The sequence below is a fragment of the Erythrolamprus reginae genome, chromosome 9, assembly GCF_031021105.1.
Source record: "Erythrolamprus reginae isolate rEryReg1 chromosome 9, rEryReg1.hap1, whole genome shotgun sequence".
In the NCBI taxonomy this organism is placed as follows: domain Eukaryota; kingdom Metazoa; phylum Chordata; class Lepidosauria; order Squamata; family Dipsadidae; genus Erythrolamprus; species Erythrolamprus reginae.
Window position 1 is genome coordinate 6797828 of NC_091958.1, and position 17276 is coordinate 6815103.

Here is a 17276-nt window from a genome sequence, read left to right on the forward strand (position 1 = left end):
AAGAGCAACAAGGATGATTAGGGGAGGCTAAAACATATGAAGAATGGTTGCAGGAATTGGGTATGTCTAGTTTAATGAAAAGAAGGACTAGGGGAGACATGATACCATCTTCCAGTATCTTAGGAGTTGCTGCAAAGAAGAGGGAGTCAAACTATTCTCCAAGGCTCCTGAAAGCAGGACAAGAAGCAATGGGTGGAAACTAATCAAGGACAAGAAGCAACTACAGTTAGAACAATTCATCAGTGGAACAACGTGCCTCCAGAAGTTGTGAATGCTCCAACACTGGAGGTTTTTAAGATGTTGGATAACCATTTATGTGTAGTAGTGTAGGTTTCCTGCCTAAGCAGGGGGTTGGACTAGAAGACCTCAAAGGTCCCTTCCAACTCTGTTATTATTATATTATATTTAATATCTTCACTGATGTTGATTGGAGAGACTTTTAGTAGTCACACTTGCCTTTAAATAGCAACAATAGGAGATTACACATGGCAATCCTCATTTAAGCATCAACATTGTAAGTTTCACTGAAATGTTGAGTCAAAGTACCTGTAGACTTTGGCTTGCTATGACCGAAAACTTTGTCACCACCACCTCTGGAAGTATAAGCGAGTTTGGGAGGCCTCCTGTCCTGAGACACGGCCTCTAAAACAGAGCAGAGTTTAAATGTTTCACAAGGTATAAGAGCACACTATACAACAATGTAATGTATTCATTTCAAAACATTCATCAAAAATAGGAGACACATTAGACATTGCTCAGGAGGGCTGAAAATCCTGACGTAAGATTTTACATGTCGAGACAAACCAAACCGTAATATGGTACCCCAATTATAATACCTGTCATAACGGAACTATAATATAAACTACAATTCTCCAGGAACAATGTGGAAGTTTGTTTAAAATGGTTAATGATTAGTCTTCGGAGAGGGGCGGCATACAAATGTAATAAATAAATTAATTAATTAATTAATTAAATATGGACTTTCTCAGATGACCATTGCTGGAACAGTTTGTCAGACTAAATAAATCTTTACACTAATCTTACACCTATCTGCATTTCCTCTCTCTCAAATTCAGCCAATGGAACCTTAGGTTCAGCTTACACCCACAAAGCCTCTGTCTTTGTCCTGACCAAGCTAAAAGGTAAATCTCCTAATCCAGCTGTCCTTTCCCTAGAAATATATGATTTGCTGGTTCCAAAGACTGCTCACATATTTCAGTTTCCTTGGCAATGCAGCCAAGAACCGTAAATACTTTGTTGGGTTTGAAAAATCATGAAAGGCTTGTCTAGTAATATAAAATTCTATGGTTTCTTACTAAGCAAGTCAGCTAATGTTAGTAGATCCTGTTCAAGTCACTATATTCCTCCAGTGCAAAGCAGTTGACTCATGCATGCGGCAGAGGGGTTACAGTATTATTAAAGCTTTTGTGAATAGAAAAACTGACACTCTAATAATATGGAGAAAAGAACACATTGCCTGTCGTTCCGAGCCCTTCTCATAAACACCAATTCTTTGATCAGAGCATATGTGGGTATCATTTGAACATATTCCTTTTAAAGAAAGTGTAAGAAAACAATCCCATAATCTAACACACAAATGCTGTACAAAAAAAACCCCACACACATATCACCTGGAGAGAACTTACATATTATTTCTTACAGGTTTTTAAGTGTTCTTAACTAGCATAATTATTCAGGAATGTGAACTGCAGCTGCATCATTTCCATTGAACACTGTTCCAGTTTCTTAGCCCACACACTACCGTGACTACCCTAATAAACAAAGACCATTTCTCAAGGAGGAAATTCACTGCCGGATAATGAGATTTTGAGTCCTCGAGCTTTATCATCTGGAAATGGTCAAGAAGGCCAGTATCCCAGTAAGACAAATATATTTGGCTTACAACAGTTCGTTTAGTGAAGGGGGTTCAAAGTTACAATGGGGGGGGGGGGGGAATGATATGACTGTTTTTCACTAACTTTTAACTAACTTCAGATCGTGCTGAATGCAGCTGCGAGAGCAGTCATGGGCTTTCCCAAAAATGCCCATGTAACACCAACACTCCGCAGTCTGCATTGGTTGCCGATCAGTTTCCGGTCACAATTCAAAGTGTTGGTTATGACCTATAAAGCCCTTCATGACACCGGACCAGATTATCTCAGGGACCGCCTTCTGCCGCACGAATCCCAGTGACCACAGAGTCGGCCTGCTCCGGGTCCCGTCAACTAAACAATGTTGTTTGGCAGGGCCCAGGGGAAGAGCCTTCTCTGTGGCGGCCCCGGCCCTCTGGAACCAACTCGCCCCGGAGATTAGAATTGCCCCCACCCTCCTCGTCTTTTGTAAGCTCCTTAAAACCCACCTCCGCCGTCAGGCATGGGGGAACTGAGTTATTCTTTCCCCCTAGGCCTTTACAATTTATGCATGGTATGTTTGTTTGTTTGTTTGTATGTATGTTTGGCTTTACAATAAGGGTTTTTTAGTTGTTTTAGTATTGGATTTACATGCTGTTTTTTATTACTGTTTTAGTATTGAATTTACATGCTGTTTTTTACTGTTGTTAGCCGCCCCGAGTCTACGGAGAGGGGCGGCATACAAATCCAATCAATCAATCAATCAATCAATAAATAAATAAATAAATAGTCATCCGGCTTGGCAACTGACTCAGGCTTATGACAGCTGTAGTGTGCTGGAGTCATGTGATACACCTTTTGTGACCTTCTGCCAAGCAAAGTCAATGGATTCACTTAACAACCATGATACTAATTTAGCCACTGCAGTAATCAATAACTGTGGCAAGAAAGGTTGTAAAAGGGGCAAGACTCACTTAATGTCTGTCTCACTTAGGGACAGAAATTTTAGGCTCAATTGTGGTCACAAATCACAGACTACATTATATAATTCACTGTTTCCCAACCTTGGCCACCTGAAGATATACACTGGTATAATTCATTGTTATAGCATCTCTTTAAAAGGTTATGAGGAAAAATACATAACATTTAAAATATTCTGACATTTCCAGAATTAAAAGGAAATGCCCATTGACATTAAAAAACAGCAATAAGTAATATAGTAGATACTGAAATATCTACTTTAAGAATGAACTGCAAAAGGCCAAATTTTAAGCAGATCTAGAACTAGAGCTAGACATTAATCAACCTGCTAAATCTGTAAACTTTTCTAAAATCAAAATAAAATATTACCTGGGATAACATCATTGATATGCAAAAGAAGTGTGCTTTCAACACTTGCAAAGCTACAGAGCTGTTGTCCATTGTATCTTCCATCCCAATTCCCAATCGGATTATCCTAAAAAGCATTTTATAACATGTTTAGCGTTATAGCTCAAGAGAACAGCTGAATGCATTCAAGAAAACCAGGAAGTTATTAAAATTTGCAAAGGCTTTGCAAAGCTAAGATTGAAGGCAGAAACCATCACCATCCCTACCCCCAAAGAGGCAGCTTCTTGTCATGCACCACCTCTCCCAGACAGAAACACAAAGGATTTGTCTACTAATAATCACATGTCAGAATTAAGAAGAAAAAACCCTGCCAATTACTGAGGTACAAAGCCCAGTTTGTAAGCAATTAGAGAAGTTACATAAATATAGCCATTGGTTATTGAGAAAATAGAAAGTTTGAGGAGAAAGTTAACTGTTTTGATCTTTCATAGTTCTAAGTGGAACCAAGTGAGGCTATGCAAGGACAACCCATTATATTCAATGTGCAAAGAACATTTTGCCATATAAAATACCTACAGATATTTTGCCGAGTAGAACATTTGATTTCAGTATTTTTACTGAAAGCTATTGTATTTTTTCCAATTATAGAAACAAACTTCTGGACAAAAGTGAGGAACAGCAAGTATTATTGAAATGCTCTTGAGCATTACAAATTAAGAGGTGCAATTCAAATTCATACCGAGGAGTCTTTTTATATTCCTTCAAGAGACCAAAATTGACATTTCTCAGAAGCGAACTGAGTTCAATAAAACATGCTTCTCATTAGAATCAAGGACAAGTTTTTAAAAAAGTCATTTTAAATAATAAATAAAGCCTGTTAAAATCATATGCAATCTTGTTCATTGTTTGTTGCCCAACAAAATAATACTGTACTGTAAGATTCAAATGCCCTAGAGGAGATTCTCTGGTGCTATAGTGTAATCCAAGAAGCACGATTATCGCCCCCAGAGAAAATTAACATACATTTTATCTGATGCTAAAAAATGTACTGGAGTGATTTACACAGGGCAATAATTGTCGTACATAGCTTTCAAGGATTTCACCCACCAGCGATATTGCATGTACTATTTTAAACACACATGCAAAAAAATATCATAAAAATCTTGATTTCTTACCATGTCCACTCCAACAACGTATCCTAAACTCTCGTTTGCTGGTATGACATCACAGAATATAACTGTCCCATACTCTATATTCTTCCCTATCTTCACAGAAACCCTTGAGTTGAGCTCCAAAGGAGGAAGGTCTACCTGCATTGAGTCAACTGGAGCTGCATAGTCATTCTCCAGTTCATTGTCATCATCTTCCATCAGTTCTAGTTTGTCTAGTGCAACAAACACTCCACAGTCCTCATCGCATCTGAACAGCTGATTGCCTTGGTACTGTCCATCAGTAAAGCCCTGACCACGACCTTCTTCCTGTATTTACAAAAGGAAAAGGAGAATTAATTGTGAAGTTCAGCCAAATGTTGAGCTGAGGAAGGCCCCAAGTTTCACAACCTTTACAGAAGTTATAACTCACAGGAAAGACCTTAGATTAGGGAGGGCCGTTTCACGTTATGTGCTAAACCACCATCAATTAGTTTATTTTTAGCTTAATGAACTGCAAATGAGAAATTGAAATCTATGCAAAGGTATTTAATTGGCTGAGTGATTAAAATATTGGGTTTTTAACTGTAGTTTTTAAATGTACTTAGATTTGTCCTGTATGCTTTGCTTTTAATATTGTATCTTGTGAGCCACCCCGAGTTTTTGGAGAAGGGCAGCATACAAATCTAAATAATAATAATAATAATAACAACAACAACAACAACAACAACAATAACAACCTCATAGAAACATAGAAGCATAGAAGACTGACGGCAGAAAAAGACCTCATGGTCCATCTAGTCTGCTCTTATACTATTTCCTGTATTTTATCTTACAATGGATATATGTTTATCCCAGGCATGTTTAAATTCAGTTACTGTGGATTTACCAACCACGTCTGCTGGAAGTTTGTTCCAAGGATCTACTACTCTTTCAGTGAAATAATATTTTCTCACGTTGCTTTTGATCTTTCCCCCAACTAACTTCAGATTGTGTCTGGCATGTAGACATTCTCTCAACGCAACCTATTTCAGCTATGATGCAAGGATAAAGTGGCATGGAGAACCATCCCACACTATCCTTCAATTCTAAAAAGAAGACAGGTGATACAAATATAATAAACAAATTAAACGTAACACACTTTGTGGGTTTTCAGAATGGCATACTCAACCATACAAGAAACCAATGTACATTAAAAAAAGAAAGAGAATTCTTACCAGAAGCTCCACCCCGAAAAATATACCCGACAGAGATCTCTCTTGTATTAAGGGTCCTCTAAAACGAACTACTCCAGGGTATTTCTCTTCTCCTGATCTCAGCTGCACTTTCACTGGGGAACCAACATCAATGTGGATACCCTTCCCCAGCCTTCTTCTGCTTTTATATATACTGTATCTTTCCTCACAATTGGTGATTGCCAATAGCAGTTCGGCTCGTTTTTCATCTATATCAACGACCTCTTTCTCCTCAACGTACAGGACCACGTGGGGCTGTTCCAAAATCTTGATTCCTATTTGTAGCTTCTTGCTTTTGGATGAAGGGTTGTTCCTGATGTGCCCGCTAGAAGACCTGTCTTGAATAAACTGACCAATACTACCTTTAGGTATTTTTAATAGCTTTTGAGTCTGCTTGTCTATAATATTACATTCCTGGAGAAGCAAATAAAATATACGCTCTTCCCAATATGGAGAGCTTGCTTTCTCTTGACTCCACAAACCTGAAGTCATTGTGGTTCAAACTTTGTACAAAGTTTTTTAAAAAGAATCTTCAAAAGAAACTTAAGTTGGCAGCATAACTATAAATGAGGGTTATTTTTTTTTAAAGTTCCAGCTCCAATAATGACTTAATTTTCTTCATCCGTGTCCAATGAGCTAAATCCAGAATGGATGACCTGAGGCATAAAAATAAAGGAAAACATCATTAGAGGCTAAAGGATACCATAGTAAGAATAAAGGACAGGAAAACAAGACACTTTTGAAAGCAAGCATCACCACTGATTTTTATAGACCTATGACAGCATCCAGCTGGCAAGAATGAGAACATGTTTAGATAGCTACAAAGGTCACGCTGAAGAATTTCTCTGCACAATAAAATTGACTGACTAATAGATTCATCATCCCATCACCGCCACCACAAAACTGACCATGTAGATTTTATCTTTGCAATCCTTATTAATAACCTGAATTGAGTGGGCAGTTGCTCTCACAAATAAGAGCTTTTTTTCCCTTTTAGTAATCAAAACATTTCTGAATTTTCTGAAAAAATAAATAAAGGTAAGGCAAGAGATTTGCTAATCTCACAATCCGACTATAGAGAAAAATAACCAAAATACATATTTAGTTAGTACTTAGAATAACACATTTTTTGGCAAATATGGTTTGGATATTAGTGGAAATATCTGAGTGACAGCATGTCTTTACCCTGATTCAATCAGAATAATCTCTTAAGGAAGATATGCTTCCAAATAAAAATCAAGCTAAATGAGATTAGACAAAGAAATCTGTAAAGCAGTTAACCAATTGGAATGTCATCAATGTAAATTCATAGTTTATTTACCAATAGAAGTCAAGATAGAAAAGAATCACATCTGTAATCATTTGGAATCGAGACACTTGATCATTACATAAACAAAAACTCTACAAGTCACTTGCTTTATGTTTCAATTTAAGTAGAACTACCAATAATACATAATTATACACCAGAATTTCACGAAAGCAATATTGTTTTTCTTAAGTATGCAAGCAAATGGAGTTAGGATATTCCTTCCCCCTAGGCCATTACAAGTTATGCATGGTATGTTTGTGTGTATGTTTGGTTTTATAATAAGGGTTTTTAGTTGTTTTATTAATTGGATTGTTACATGCTGTTTTTATCATTGTTGTTAACCGCCCCAGTCTACGGAGAGGGACGGCATACAAATCCAATCAATCAATCAATCAATCAATGAATAAATAAATTCCCTCAATCTTGGGAATAGGAATAGAAGGAAGGAAGGAAGGAAGGAAGGAAGGAAGGAAGGAAGGAAGGAAGGAAGGAAGGAGTAATTAAGAATGGAAGACTATTCGAGGAAAGGCTATGTTGCTTTCTGAAAGCCCAGGACAGTGATGGAGAACCTATGGCACATGTGCCACAGATGTGACACAGAGCCATATCTGAGGGCACGCAAGGCATTGCCCTATGTCACCACCAGTGCACCAGCTGATTTTCAGCCTTCTTTTCTGCTGTTTTCGCTCTCCCCAGGCTTTAGGAAAGCCTCCTGAGGTCACAGGACTGCGAAAAATGGCCCACGTTCACTTGTGTGCTCAACCTCGGTTTCCTTTTTGCTGTCTGTGGTCTTCAGGAATTTCTTTGGCTTTGGACAGCCTCCCACAACTCAGCCAATTTCTTCTGCAGACAGGAGAGGCTTTTCTGAAGGCCTCTGCAGCCGATAACAGAGCTCCAGATCAATCTGGAGCTCTGTTATCAGCTAGAGAGGCCTTCAGGAAAGATATTTAAGAAATGCCTCTGAAGTTGATAACAGAGCTCCAAAACAATCTGGAGCTCTGTTATAGGCTAGAGGCCTTCAGGAAAGCCTTCCCCACTGCAGAAGAAATGGGCCGAGATGTGAGAGGCCTAGTTGCAACTATCTAAAGGTAAGTAGTAGGGCAGCTGCACTGAAGGTAAGTAGTAGGGTAGCTCCACGGCTTCGGTGAGGCCTGTACGCATGTGCAGAGTGTGTGTGTATATGTGTGTGGAGGAGGGCATTGCATTATGGATGTGTGCAGCCTACTCTACTGCACGCATGTGGACTCTTTTGGCCCCCAAGCCAAAAAAAGGTTTGCTATCACTGGCCTAGGAGGTGCGCAGACTTAAAACACCGGTAATTAACAACTGCAACAAACAGCCAGCTTCCAAACTTCATTAAAACAAATAACCTTAGGGTGTAATGTTTGAACCAAAGATCAATATAGGAATTGAAACAAAGGGTTCAATTATGAGCCTGGGAGGTAAAAGATTGGTTAAAAAATAGTTGATTTTTCCCCCCTCCATTTCAAGCACAACTATCTAAATGATCCAACCACATAAGGAGGGATGTAGAAGTCACTCTGACACCAAGGTTTGTTTCGTTTCGAGTGGTTATTTTACTTTCATAATATTTTACGGATTTTATAGAGTTGCAAGCCACCCAGAATCTGTACAAAATTGACTGTATAGAAATGCTATGAACAAATAAATAAACAATGATTTAGAAAAGACAAAATAAGAGATATAAAACTCTGGTTTCTTCCCAAAGAACTATTAACCAAAGTTTTACCTTTAGTATGGGGGAAATTACAGCCCACTGCTAACTTTGTGGTTCAGTATGACTTATGCAAGTAGACTGCATGTGAACATAAGACTTGCATATACATATTTAAGATCACTAAATTAAGACATGAACCACTTCAGTCTGAAGTTTCAGCCTGAGCAAACTGGCGAGACCCCCATCCTGGTTTATGTTACGGAAACAGATTCTAGTCCACAAAGGCTTCTTCCACAACACAGCTGCCCTTTTGTGCAGGCTAGTTCACAAGAAAGCATGACTGAACCTAATAGGCTTTATTACAAAACATGATTGTGATTCCCCTATAAATCTCTTTCTCTTATGTGATATTGGGACCTCAGTGTTTGTTTTCCGGTTGCAAAACACAAACCCAAGAACTCTACTGAAGTACTATAAGAAGAAATATTGTTATAATACCATGTTTTCCCGAAAATAAGATCCTGTGTTATATTTTTTGAACCCTGAAATAAGCGCTTGGCCTTACTGCCATTCACTCAAAAACCCGATTGGGCTTATTATCAGGGGATGTCTTATTTTGGGGGAAACAGGGTATACACATGCACACACACAAAAAAAAACCCCACTGTTCTCCAGAGTAAACATTTTGAAATCACAGAACCTTTGTTCGTTTTTAAGCATAAAATAAAATTGCATAGTTAGGGATTTTACCATGTTATTAATGTTTTTTTAATTGATTTAATTTTTTACTATTGGATTTGTAATGTATTGTATCACTGTTACGGTGTGAGCCACCTGAGTCTTCGGAGAGGGGCGGCACACAAATCTAATAAACTAAACTATAACTAACCCATAGAAAAGTTAGCAACTTTCTTAGTGAACAATCTTAAGATCCTGGCTAGAAGTAAACAAGACCCCTTTTTTGTTTCATCACCCTGAAGGAAGCAAATCAAATGAAAAATGATGTGGGTTTGTCTGATAGAAATACATATATATAGATACACGCAGAAACACATATACACATATATACATGTTTTACATACATACATACATACATACATTACATTGGCATCCTTCAATCTTGAAAGACCATGGTATCCAGAGCATGATACCGTAGTCTTACATGCATACATACATTTATGCATATTATGGCAAACATATGGATAGATATTGGCACACTGGCAGATATACAGATACAGTATACTCTCATACACACAAACTTCAGGCCAGCAAAAAAGGCAGCTCCTTAAATGAGAAACTGAAATCAGAAAGTGAAGACAAGGGGAGGGGGGAAGAAAACTTCCTTTGAAATTGTACACAACGTACATCCCAAATATTTTAAGGAGCTCCCTCTGTGTTTCAAGCACAGAAAGAGGTTTGTGTGTGTTTATATAATGGAGAAGCCAAGCTAAGAGTCAATGAGGATGGGGAGCAGCTGCCAGCACCATCCTAACAATTTGAAGAGTAACTTTGCCAACTAATTGCAAGAAGGTAAAAATTCAACAGGAAACAAACAACAGCAAACAGTTGCCTTTGTAGTGAAAAGGATAAAACAATTGACTGTTTAATCAGAGGCTGCAGCAAAATTTCACAAATTCACCTCACACAACCTCAACAGGACCAAGTTGCAGAATTATTCATTGGAAACTTTGCTAAAAGTCTGAATTTGAATGTAAAAAAACCAACTTCAATAAGATTTTGGAGAAACAACAGGTGTGACAAGCATCTTTCTTCATCACATGTCTAACAGAACATATTAGTGACAAGAAGAAAGCCTGGTTTGTTGATGTTGCTATTCTGGGTCATGGTGGGACTGAGGAAAAACAATTGGGAAAAAAAACTTACAAAATCTGCAGCTCAAAGTTGAATGCTTATGGGAAAAGAAATTTGTCATTATATCAGTTATGATTGGAGCCCTTGGAGTGATACTTAAAGGACTTCCTAGTATGTTGAATGATAAGTGAGATATAGACATCTATATAGATATAGATATCTATATAGATATAGATAGTAAGATTGGATGGATGGTTGGATGGATAGATAGGAAAATGATAGGAGATAGATAGATAGATAGATAGATAGATAGATAGATAGATAGATAGATAGATAGATAGATAGAGGAAGAGAGATGATTATGTATAGAGGTAGGTAGGGAGAGAGAGAGAGAGAGACAGACAGACAGGCAGATGGATGATAGAGGGAGAGAGAGAGAGAGAGAGAGAGAGAGAGAGAGAGACATAGATAGACAGATAAATAAATGATAAGAGGCAGAAAGAGAGAGACAGAGAGACAGACGCATACATACACACAGAGAGAAAGAGGGAGAGAGAGGGAGAGAGAGGGAGGGAGGGAGAGAGGACTGACCCAAAGTCATTCATAAATTCATCACACACTAATTTTAACACACACACCCCAAACCCTGCTTGGAAACTGCCCCTATCCTCAAATCTTAACCATTCTTAGGTCCTTGGTTAGAACTTGAATGTCTAAATTCCCACCAGTGTCAAGACAATAATAATGATAATGATAATAATAATGATGATGTTAATAATAATGATAATAATTAATAATAATAAATAATAATAATAATAATAATAATAATAATAATAATAATAAAAATAACAATAATAGCAGCAGTGCCCCCAAAGGCTCCTTTTCAATCCCCCCTCAGGCGAGCGAGTCTAGGCCGGCCGCTTTTCCTCCCAGGCCAGCCTACCTCGCAGGGCTGTTGTGCAGCGACCTCGAAGGAGCGCTTGGCCAGCCGCCGCGGTCTTTTTTTTTGGGGGGGGGGAGGGAAACGTGACCCACGTAAGACCCCCCGAAGGAAAGAGGGCGAAGGGACCGAGCTGGCCGCGACGCGTTTCCCCCCCCTCAGCGCCACGGCCGGCGCATCCCCGCTCCCGACCGGCTGCGATTCCCGCCATTACCGTTCTCTCCTCCCTTCGCCGGCGGCCGTAACGGCGCTTCTTCACCTCCCGGCGGTCCGAGGGGAGCGACGGCTACAGCGACGAACGACACCATCCCCATCCCCTCAGCAGCTTCGCCGAGCCGCTTCGCCGAGCGCACCCTAAAATCCGCTGCTGGCTTGCCAGCGCCCGCTCCGTCCCGCCTCGTCGCCGCGCTCCGCCAATCAGAACACGCGGCAGCAGGCGTCGCACCTCGTGATTAGTTCTCCGTCGCTTTCGCTCTCGTTTTCTGTCAGACGGAGGGAATTTCCATCTTATTTTTATTTCCCTTACCAGCACGTTAGGTTGAATCGTAGCTGGCCCGGTTCGTTCCTTGTTCGAGGAGTGGCTAGAAAAGGAAGAAAGGCCCTCCCGCACGCGCCGAGATTGGTGGGTTTCATTGGACAGGATTTTCCAGGACTTGCCTACCTTGCTTTCTATTGGATAAAAAGCCGAAAGGGCGGAGGGGAAAAGTGGGCGGGGGGTCTAAAAGGTAAAACTTTTTTTTAATCATTTCTCCACCTTCTCTTGCCCCCTCCCGTTTTGATGACGTCATTCAGAGGAGGGCGGAGCCATGTGTCTGTTGCTAGTACATATTAATTCATAATCGGCGTTTATAATTATTTACTGTTGGTGATTCTTTGATTTCCATTGTTTCTCCCCAAAAACAATAATAAAAATAAGATGCAGTTGAAAAGCAAAGAATAAAAATGGAGGAACACCTGTTGAGAGTGTGTGAGTGCAATTGCGTATGAATGCACAAGGGGAGATAAATTCGATTTAAACTGGGTGATTTCCTTTTAAATCTATGCAGACCTTTAGGATTGTTTTCCTACAGATTCTCTTAAAATGTAATAAAATCTCTGCATAGGAATATGTGCACTATATTTAAACGCTGACAGACAAAAAGAATTAATTTTATATCTATATGCACTGCTCAAAAAAAATAAAGGGAACACTTAAACAACACAATATAACTCAAGTAAATCAAATTTCTGTGAAATCAAACTGTCCACTTAGGAAGCAACACTGATCGACAGTCAATTTCACCTGCTGTTGTGCACATTCAACTTTGTACAGAACAAAGGATTCAATTAGAATATTTCATTCATTCAGATCTAGGGTGTGTTCTTTAAGTGTTGCCTTTATTTATTTCTTGAGCAGTGTACAGTATTATAAAATATAATCAAATGGATATAAAATTGTGTGTGTGAATGGATGGATAGAGATGATGAAAATAGATGTCATGTACGTCTTAGAGTTAGACATTGAATAACTTATCGCTTTTATTGTACACTAATTGGGCATACAGTAAAATGATATTTTGTTGCATGCAGCTCTCAAAGAATCTACACCTCCGATATACTCATTTATTTATTTTATTTATTTATTGGATTTGTATGCCGACATTTCTGTCTTCAATTGGATTTTTTAAAAAACCAATGGTTTGCTCGTGTATTTATTTGACAGGTATAGATGGCTACCTATCTCATACGCATGGCTCTGAGTGCCTAATAATTTAAATTACAAAAAAACACAACCAGTACAGACAGACAGAAGTATGTCTGTCTGTCTGTCTGTCTGTCTGTCTATCATCTGTCTATCCTCTATCTATCTATCTGCCTGCCTGCCTGCCTGCCTGCCTGCCTACCTGCCTACCTACCTACCTACCTATCATCTGTCTGTCTGTCTGTCTGTCTTTCTTTCTTTCTTTCTTTCTATCTATCTATCTATCTATCTATTTATTTATTTATCTATCTGTCTATCTATCCATCTTTCTATTTATCTTTCTATCTATCTATCTTTCTATCTATCTATCTATCCATCTTTCTTTCTATCTATCTATCTTTCTATCTTTCTTTCTATCTATCTATCTATCTATCCATCTTTCTATCTATCTATCTATCTTTCTATCTATCTATCTATCTATCTATCTATCTTTCTATCTATCTATCTTTCTATCTATCTATCTATCTATCTATCTATCTATCTATCTATCTATCTATCTATCTATCTATCTTTCTATCTATATACCCACCCACCCACCCACCCACCCACCCCATCCATCCATCCATCCATCCATCCATCCATCCATCCATCCATCTATCTATCTATCTATCTATCTATCTATCTATCTAATCTATCATCTATATCAATCCATATCTATCAATCTATGCATCTATAATTGTAACAATATGATAAAAATTTAAAATACTCCCAATACAAATATAAGAGCAAGTTAAAAAAAAAAGTATAAACCCAATAAAACAGCCTGTGGACCTCTGGGAGTAGAAGTCCATGTTGGTATTCATCCCCAGAGGAAAATGTTTCCGGCAGAATGATTTGAATCTGAGGAGAAGGGTAGCATAGAAATCAATCAATCACTCAAATAAACAAATAAAACTCCACAGCAAGCCTCCTTTTACAAAATTGAGTAACCCAAAATGTGGTTAAGGGAGAGTGGTGCAGTGGCCTAGAGGTGGAGCTCTCGCCTCACAATCAGGAGGCTGTGAGTTCAATCCTAGGTAGAGGTAGATAATAGGTAGAGGTAGATAATCGGCTGAATAAAACTGCATTGATGACAGGGAGCACATCCGGCCATTAGCTCCATTCTGTTGCTCGGACTCCACTTCACGTGGGATTATGGGGTCATTCGATGATGAAGATGGTGACCACAGTATTCCAAATGGGGTCTCACCAGCACTCTATACAACAGGATCACAATCTTCCTCTTCCTGCTTGTTATACCTCTAGCTAGGCAGCCAAGCATTCTACTCACTTTTCCTACCGCCTGACCACACTGTTCAGTCTCAAAATGGGTGAACAGTGCAGTCAGGTGGTAGGAAAAGCAAGCAGAATGCTTGGCTGCATAGCTAGAGGTATAACAAGCAGGAAGAGGGAGATTGGGATCCCGCTGTATAGAGCGCTGGTGAGACCCCATTTGGAATAATGTTGTGTGCAGTTTGGAGACCTCACCTTCAAAAAGATATTGACAAAATTGAACGGGTCCAAAGACGGGCTACAAGAATGGTGGGAGGTCTTAAGCATAAAACCTATCAGGAAAGACTTCATGAACTCCATCTGCATAGTCTGGAGGACAGAAGGAAAAGGGGGGAACATGATCGAAACATAGAAACATAGAAGATTGATGGCAGAAAAAGACCTCATAGTCCATCTAGTCTGCAATTATACTATTTCATGTATTTTATCTTAGGATGGAACTATGTTTATCCCAGGCATGTTTAAATTCAGTTACTGTGGATTTACCAACCACGTCAGCTGGAAGTTTGTTCCAAGGATCTACTACTCTTTCAGTAAAATATGTTAAAGGGTTAAATAAGGTTCAGGAGGGAAGTGTTTTTAATAGGAAAGTGAACACAAGAACAAGGGGGCACAATCTGAGGTTAGTTCGGGGGAAAGATCAGAAGCAACGTGAGAAAATATTATTTTACTGAAAGAGTAGTAGATCCTTGGAACAAACTTCCAGCTGACGTGGTTGGTAAATCCACAGTAACTGAATTTAAACATGCCTGGGATAAACATAGTTCCATCCTAAGATAAAACACAGGAAATAGTATAGTTGCAGACTAGATGGACTATGAGGTCTTTTTCTGCCATCAGTCTTCTATGTTTCTATGTTTCTACCATGGGGTTAAGGGGTTTCCATCCTCTCAGAGCTCCTTCCTTGACAAAGCTTCACCATTGTCAATCCCAGCTTTAGAAAGATGTTACTTTGCTGGCACTTCTGCACCAGTGTGATGCCAGTATGCAAATTATTTGGAACAATGCACACAGAAATCATGAGCTGGAAGATGTCACAAAGGCAACACCAGGTAGTCCAGTATCATAGAGGTGGGGGCATTCATCCAGGTATCTCCATCCAAGCCAAGAGGGAACTTTGGGGGGTCTAGTGTTAGAACCTAGTTGACTCGACCGCAAGGTCTTATTCTCAGGTGACTTTTCCAAGAGGTCTTAGTGTCACCTCAAAAAGCTCAAACAAATGAGCTCAGCGAAGTGCTGGAGATGCTTCCATGGGGCTATTTTATGTTGCCTTTGCTGTTTTAGGACGAGGAGAAGGTACCCGTTCTTCTTTCTGTTCTTTGGCTTGTGGGTCCTTTGGCCAATTAGTGTTGGGCAATCTGAAGATCAGCTCTCCACCTGATGAAATTATTTGCTTTTCCCTGCAGTTCAGTGGAAAAAATCCTGGAGTTTTCCAGAGCCAAATGGTACACGCCAGGTCTGGAACCAGTGATAGTCCACGACATCTTATCGGACAGCATTCCAGACATCAGGGACAGCGATAGCATGGAAATTACCGCGATGATGCATGGAATGAAAGAAGACGGTGATCTATTGAACAGCACTTCTGACCTAAATCTAGAAGATGACTCCGATTTGGGCAACATGCCCATCGATCTCCAAGACTACCTGGAAGAATGGAAAGGACAAAGTACATTTGTGGACCATGAAGCCTATGAGACAATAGTGAGCCCAATGGATCAGATTATGCAAGAAAAATCTAAAGAATTAGGAGAAGAAACTAGAAGCTGTTCTGGACCACCGGGAGAAGAATAAAAAATTAGGGGGCGAAGGACAAATCTGCATGAAATATTTGGCCATGAATATTAACAAGAAGATTCTTATGCAAGCTATCTCCTTTCATTCCGAGAAGAAGGGATCTTGGCTTATAAACAAGTGTTACTTCAGGTTTCGAAAGCCCGGTTGGTTAAGATTGGGAAAGTCTTCAGATCTTCAACCTAGAGCAAATCCCAACAAATTATTTATTTGATTATACCAGCAAGGCATTTTTCCATATCATTTTTAACATACTTTTTTTTAAGCTAGAGCAAGTATGGGTGACTTTTTCTGCAGAAGTAGTAGCTAGATCTTAATCAGTGGATGAAATTAACTATGGTCTCTTTCCTATATTTTCCCCCCTTGATAAATGTTTTACTTCCACCAAACCATTGTTTTCAACTCCCTATTTTTCACATAGCAATTTGAAACTTAGGTAGTATTGCCTTTGTTATCTGAAAATTTCTCCCACTTTCTAGTAGAATTATTCTTGCTTCAACTCATTCTATCTCCCAAAATCTGGTTTCAGGTCAATCACTTTCCTATCTTTACGACATGTGTTTTTTTCGAAGCAGACTAGTATGGCTCACTCTCTTCAGAAGTTTAAACTTTGATTTGTTGACAGCTTTGGAAACGGGTGCTTCTCTGAGTCCAGGTTTTGCATCCTTAAAATATACGTATTCTTTGCCGATTCTGGATTTCTTCAGTTTCACAAAACCACGTTTGACTGATGATTGTGTTGTACTGCATTTCTACTCTCTTTATTTATAAACATTTTTAAAACCCTCGAATCTGTTTAGTCCTTTAAAATGCAAGGGTGGATATGCACACAGGCAAAAAAGTTTTGGAATAAAATAACAAATTGGTTAAAAGAAATAGCAAATGAAGAAATCGAAAAAAACCCAGAATTATATTTATTGGGTATTTTTAATAAAAAAATAGAAAAAGAGGTAAGATACCTAGTTATACATATACTAACAGCTGCCAGAATAGTATATGCCCAACAGTGGAAAATAGATAAACTACCGGAAGAAAATATAATAATTAGAAAAATACTAGACTGTGCGGAGATGGACAGTCTATCCAAAAGAAGAATCAGATTACTATAAAACATGGGCAAAATTTTATGATTGGCTAAAAGAAAGAAAGAAAGAAAAATTTATGCAAA

The 17276-nt window shown here is 38.9% G+C and overlaps 1 protein-coding gene across 4 annotated transcripts in view; it reads right to left on the minus strand.

The window, feature by feature from the left end:
- CYLD (CYLD lysine 63 deubiquitinase) overlaps window positions 1–11790 on the minus strand; it is a 29432-nt gene extending 17642 nt beyond the window's left edge. Inside the window, exons 1-5 of one of the 4 annotated variants that reach the window (XM_070760190.1) lie at window positions 11516–11790; window positions 5545–6218; window positions 4490–4657; window positions 3201–3306; window positions 547–642 (exon numbers count right to left, since the gene is read on the minus strand). In XM_070760190.1, the coding sequence (XP_070616291.1) occupies window positions 547–642; window positions 3201–3306; window positions 4490–4657; window positions 5545–6054 (880 nt within the window). In that variant the 5' untranslated portion in view covers window positions 6055–6218; window positions 11516–11790. Of the gene's footprint in view, window positions 1–546; window positions 643–3200; window positions 3307–4354; window positions 4658–5544; window positions 6219–11515 lie in introns of those variants that run through there. The other 3 variants (XM_070760191.1, XM_070760188.1, XM_070760189.1) reach the window with 3 other exon arrangements.
- Window positions 11791–17276: the final 5486 nt, after the last annotated feature.